Below are 6,101 nucleotides of genomic sequence, written 5' to 3'. Positions count from 1 at the left end.
GTTTTTGTTACATGCAAAACCTAAACTGAACCATAAGTTCGGCTTTTACAAAAACGTAAAACAAACCGTCAGTTTTTGTTTCGGACCAGTTTTTTCAGTTTTATGCATGCAGGGGCTTACGGTGAAGGATGATGCAGTAAAAAGTATATTCACTGAGAATTTGCAGACACATGGAGCTTATTGTGCCAGAGAAGAGAGTTTAAAAAGAGAGGTAATATAATGTATCATCATTATATTATATATATATTTTTTATTTTATAATTATAGATTTAGTGAAGTTACCGGTATATGCAGGAGGAAGCAGGAGAAATCAAGTTTGTATGCGTATCAAATGATAAAATTGATGAGCATATGATCTGGTATCACTTAATCCTTTTATTCATTTAACCAATGTTTCGGTTTTTAAAATGTTTAAACAAATGAGCATATGTGTTTACAGGTTAATTGAACTGAAGACTATATTTACAAGGCAACTGCCAAATATGCCTAAAGAATACATTGTTCGTCTTGTGATGGATCGGTATGCTGTCTGCACTCTGCACTATACTACATTTCCTTTACAATAATATTTGAATTATGGGCCGGCAGTAAATGATAATGTAATGTTATTATTATTATTATCTTATGCAGACGCCACAAATCTGTAATGGTTATCAGGCGCAACACTGTTGTTGGCGGGATTACATACCGCCCTTATTTCAGGTACAGATGCTACACGCGTGACATGTTTTACTTTCGTTTTTGTATTTTTTTTTATTTTTTAACTTTTGTTTATGTGACATTTTAGCCAAAAGTTTGGAGAGATAGCTTTTTGTGCAATAGCTGCCAATGAACAAGTAAAGGGTTATGGCACTAGATTAATGAACCATTTAAAACAACGTGCACGAGACGTCGATGGGCTTACGCATTTTCTTACTTATGCAGACAACAATGCTGTTGGTTATTTTCATAAACAGGTTAGAAAATATTTAGCTTCTTTGTAATATATACATATATTTTTCCTATAATTTTGATGTTGTAGGGATTTACGAAAGATATATTCTTGGAGAAAGAACGCTGGCACGGGTATGCAATATGTATATCTGAAATTTTACAAAAGATTTTAATATCTTACTGCAATGTAATATTAGTGATTATTTTTATAAAGGTATATAAAAGATTATGATGGAGGGATTCTTATGGAATGTAAAATTGATTCAAAGTTTCCATACACGGATTTATCAAGCATGATTCACCGTCAAAGACAGGTAAATTTATCGAAAATAATGGAAACTCATTTTTTTATGTAACTTTATATCTCGTTTTGTATATCAGTCGATCGATGAGAAAATAAGGGAGCTCTCAAATTGTCACATTGTGTACCCTGGTATCGATTTCCAAAAGGTATGCTTATGATTAATATACTCATAGAAACAGGATCAAATACATTTTATTTTAAACATGAAAACAGTAAGAACCAATTTGCTGTTATCATTAGGTGTATTTTTACAGGTGTTCGCTGTTATTTTTTGTTCGTATTTGCTAATTTTTTATTATGAGACGTTATAAGTATTTGCTGATTTATATTTTATTGTTGTTATTAGATTTTTTTCTTTTGTTGTTATAAGTATTTGCTGGTATTTGATGTTATTATTTTGTTCTTGATTTTGATTCTTTTGTTGTACTTTTTAGGTTTTTTTCTTTGTTATTATAAATCATTGTTTATGTAGATTGGTATTGTTTCTTACGCTCTCATTTTTTTATAAATTAGTATTATTTCCTACGCTATCATGTTAAGATTAAAATGTACATGAGTATATGTGTGTGTATAATGTATATATATACAAAACTGATATAATATTTGCATTTTGTTTTCTAGAATGAAGCTGGAATTCCGAAAAGGATTTGTAAACTTGAAGACATTCCTGGTCTGAGTGAGTCCTTCGAACACTGCGGTTATAACGATTAAACAAATATTTAAATCATTTATATTAATATCACTATTATGCTTTATTTTGTGAGATTATTAACAGGGGAAGCTGGATGGAGTCCGGATCAATGGGGACACACTCGGTTTAAATATTTCAATGCTTCTGCAGATGGTACCGTAAATCCAAAGTTGACCGGATTCATGCTTTCAGTTTTAAAGGCAAGTTATAAATTTATAATTTTTAACCTACCTTTAAAACTGAATAATTTATACGAAATTAAATTATCTGATGTAAGCAGGCGATGCTTGGCCATGTTGATGCTTGGCCTTTTGATAAACCTGTTGATGTTCGTGATGCTCCGGATTATTATCATGTCATCAGAGATCCCATGGGTAAGTATATATTATACAAACACAGTAAATTTAAGTTATTTAACTAAGTGTTAAGTATTTACATTAACGTAAACATTTAACTGATTGTAGATCTTAAGACGATGTCAAGACGAGTTGAATCTGAACAGTATTATGTAACACTCGAGATGTTCATTGCTGATGCAAGGAAGATGTTTGCCAATGCTACAAATTATAATTCTCCAGAAACTGTTTACTATAAATGTGCCATCAGGTAATTTGTTATATTTCAGTCTTTCAGATCGGGTAAACTGCGGTTTTCGTCATTGTGGTTTGTCTAAATATGCGGTTTTAGTTCAATAGTTTCAAATTTGCGATTTTCGTCTATGTGGTTTCATTTCACTTACAATTAAACCCGACTACACTAACTCCGTTAAATCTTGTCGTTAAACCCATCAGCGCGCCCCTCACGTGAGGGGCAATTTTGTCTTTTTTCTCCCCAAATAATCCCCGGTCCTAATTCACAAGCCCCCTCACGTGAAGGGTTGGGGTGTATTTGAAAAAAAAGAGGACAAAACTGCCCCTAACGTGAGGGGCACGCGGATGAGTATAACAACCAGACTTAACGGAGTTAGTGGGGTAGGGTTTAATTGCAAGTGAAACGAAACCACAGGGACGAAAATCGCTAATTTGAAACTATTGGACTAAACCGCATATTTAGACAAACCACAAGGACGAAAACCATAGTTTACTCTTTCAAATTTATATTTTTGTTATATGTTTGCATTACTGTTATTTTTTGTACATCGTTAATTCTTTATGCATTTTTTTCTTCAAGTACGTAATATAACGGTTCCAGTTTTGGCTCATTTACTTTTATAAATCGGTTGTAAGTTTTCGTTTGTCTGATTTCTAATATTATTAAGAGCGGAAATTTATTATGCAGGCTAGAAGCGTTCTTCTCGAGTATAGTTCAGGCGGGCATTCAATCATTTCTGCATTTTCAGCAGTAACAAACGGAAATCGAAGGATGTATAGATGACACACATTAGTTATGTTTTCATGTTGCAATTTAAGTTATATGTAACATGAACCGGTCCTGGTAAGGTTAGACTGTATTTGGTTTTTGTAACCAAAATAAAGTTCGGGCCTTTGCATCCACAGTGGTTCGAACCATGCTTGGTCCTGAACAATAACCATAACCATATGTTTGACTTCAACCTTGTTTAGGTACTTAAACTATGTCTTTTTTGATGTTTACTTTTTCCCATATATTTTTTGTTTTGATGTTCTGTTATTATTTGAAAATATGTAGAGGTGGGCAAATAAACCGTTTAAGCGAACCGACCAGAAAATCGAACCGGTTTGAAACAGATTGAAACCGTAGGTTCGAAACTGGTTTGTAATTTTCTTCAACAAAACCGGTTCCAAACTGGTTAACCAAACGATAACCGGTCAAAAATCCAAACCGAAACCGATCGTAACTGAGTCAGGAAACCGGTTTCAACCCGAACTAAAACCAATCATAAACTGGCTTTAAAAACTGTTTATCAAGGTTTTTAATCCAACCTGGTTTGAGTTTTAAACCAATTTGTGCACCTATATGCACTGACGAATCTAATATAGGTTGAGGGGTGGCCCACGGCCCACGCTACCCTTCAACTTTCTTGGCAACATTTTTACGTGCAAATTTTTTTTCTTCGTTTCATGTATCGGCTGAACAAAAAAAATTTAGTCTGCATTACCTCTTAACTTTTCTTTTCTTTTAGATTCGTCACTGCTCAAACGGGTCCTTGATATTGTCAAAAGGAAATGCATTATATAGAAACACATCATGTAACATATTTTGTGGCTCACACGAGATTATTAAAATTAGAAGATGCAATATAAGTTTTATAACCACGTATAGTGAATTAGTGACTTTGAAAATGATTTGAGACAGATGGCATATTTAATGGGTGTAAACAGTAGGCTTCAAGTTGGACATGTTAACGTGGAAACATTTATGGCCAATAAATAATGGATGTTATCTTCATACACCACATAATGTATATTTAGAGGTGCACAAACCGGTTTGGGTTGAACCGGTTTGGTTTGGTCAACAAAAGTCAAAACCGATTTATAATCGGTTTCGGTTCGTGTTGAAACCGGTTTCTTACTATGTTACGATCGGTTTTAGTTTGGGTTTTGATCGGTTTCGGTTCGGGTTTTGTCCGGTTTTTGCCTGGTTTCGATTTGGTAAACTGGTTTGGAACCGGTTTTGGTGGAGAAAATTACAAACCGGTTTCGAACCTACGGTTTCAATCGGTTCCAAACCGGTTTCTACATAATTGGTTTCAAACTGGTTCGATTTCCGGGTCGATTCGGTTAACTAGATTATTTGCCCACCTCTAATGTACAGGCCTACGGCTCGTATAAGGCTATACAGGCCGTATAGACCACGCATGACTGACAAGTGTATAAAGTTAAAGGGGACAAAAAAACAGCTTTTTCAGCCTATATGACCCTTAAAGCCCTATACGAGCCGTGTAGATATTCAACTGCTTGTATAGATAAAGCCTGATACAAACTGGCACAACTTAGGTTCTATACGTCCCGACCCGTATAGCTCTATACGATCCGTATACGCGAAAAGTGGCGTGTGAAGATCCATGATGGTGTATGAAGATCCTATGCCTAACTAAAACTAAAAAATTAAAATAGCCACAAAGGCACAAAATAATGTGATAAGAATTTTCGGGTTCGAATATCTGGAGCGTCAAACTAATAATGTGCGGTTAGAGTTCAATCTTAAAGGTCAAACTCTATAAATGATTGATAGGATTAATGGCTTATCGCGAAGCTAGAACCTTGTGGATTAATGTGTCATTCAATATATTACAATTCCCACCCTTCACAATCAAAGTTTGAAATTGAACATATTTTGTGTTTCCTTGAAAATATGACATCCTTTGAATTTTTAAACATTATTATAACTTGATTCCTTTTTTACTTAACCTTTTTAAAAAGGTCAAGTGGGAACATATAAATTCCAATATGCTATATAGTAGTTGCAAGTGTGTAACCGACTATTCGTCCACCACTTAGGATGCAAGAAGCCAATATAAAAAGAACTATTCTATTCACTGATTATTTATATTATATGATTAATTAATAAAATGATTCTTAAATGTTGAATTATTTTTGTAGGTGACAATCGATTTATAAGATGGCAAATTGGCAACAATTAAAAAACAAGATCTAGACAAAGGAAATTTTAAAAGTTAGAATACACGAGATTGTTCTGTTTATCAGTTAAATATTGAAATTAAGTTTATAAGCTAACACTTACGCGATTTAGGCTAAATAAGAAAATGACTGAAAATTGTAAAATTTGGAGAAAATGAAAATTTGAACCCTAAACTGTAATTGGTGGAATTTGAGTCTAACAGTTGATCAAGTTTGGCGAGACTTTTCTGTCAACTAGTTATGGGTTTTGTAACTCTAGCAGAAGTTATGCTCATTTGAAGTTCAATATTTTTCTCTTAGTTGAATTAGCTATAAGTCAATAGCTGTGCATTGTTTTTATCCATAGAAACACATTCACCTTGATTTCCTCATATACCTTGAAAGAGATGGGATTTGTTGTTAGGACTTTATTATTACGAGCTTGCCAAATAGCTTTAATTATAAACACCTTTTCTATTTTTGAAAGTATGAACCGAAAATTTATCAGTTGTGAAGAGGTAGGTCCCAGCAGAGCCCAGTTGGTCCCGCAAGACTCACCTTAAACAGGGACGTCTGCGCAAAGACCATCTGCTCCCGCAGGACCCACCATGCTCATAGAACCTTACGCGCAGTA

General features: G+C 34.1%; 1 protein-coding gene across 1 annotated transcript; it reads left to right on the top strand.

Annotated features, from left to right (window-relative positions):
- LOC143595491 (histone acetyltransferase GCN5-like) lies at nucleotides 1-3,346 on the top strand. The gene is made up of 13 exons (XM_077074487.1): nucleotides 1-211; nucleotides 295-359; nucleotides 440-520; nucleotides 631-702; nucleotides 788-956; nucleotides 1,022-1,065; nucleotides 1,148-1,247; nucleotides 1,315-1,383; nucleotides 1,859-1,913; nucleotides 2,013-2,128; nucleotides 2,209-2,302; nucleotides 2,393-2,534; nucleotides 3,207-3,346. The coding sequence occupies exons 1-13, from the start codon at nucleotides 107-109 to the stop codon at nucleotides 3,271-3,273; spliced, it is 1,179 nt and encodes a 392-aa protein (XP_076930602.1). The 5' UTR covers nucleotides 1-106; the 3' UTR covers nucleotides 3,274-3,346.
- Nucleotides 3,347-6,101: the final 2,755 nt, after the last annotated feature.

This window comes from Bidens hawaiensis, unplaced genomic scaffold, assembly GCF_021521415.1.
Source record: "Bidens hawaiensis isolate Kalapana, Puna unplaced genomic scaffold, B.hawaiensis_p1.1 tig00045256_1, whole genome shotgun sequence".
Classification (NCBI taxonomy): Eukaryota; Viridiplantae; Streptophyta; class Magnoliopsida; order Asterales; family Asteraceae; genus Bidens; species Bidens hawaiensis.
This window is presented reverse-complemented; position numbering and strand designations above follow the sequence as displayed.

Excerpts from the sequence above, each read along its gene's own strand:
- LOC143595491 (XM_077074487.1), top strand. The coding sequence starts at position 107 with ATGCAGGGGCTTACGGTGAAGGATGATGCAGTAAAAAGTATATTCACT. Across the intron at positions 703-787 it reads ACATACCGCCCTTATTTCAG|CCAAAAGTTTGGAGAGATAG; the intron begins GTACAGATGCTA and ends GTGACATTTTAG. Across the intron at positions 2,535-3,206 it reads TACTATAAATGTGCCATCAG|GCTAGAAGCGTTCTTCTCGA; the intron begins GTAATTTGTTAT and ends TTTATTATGCAG.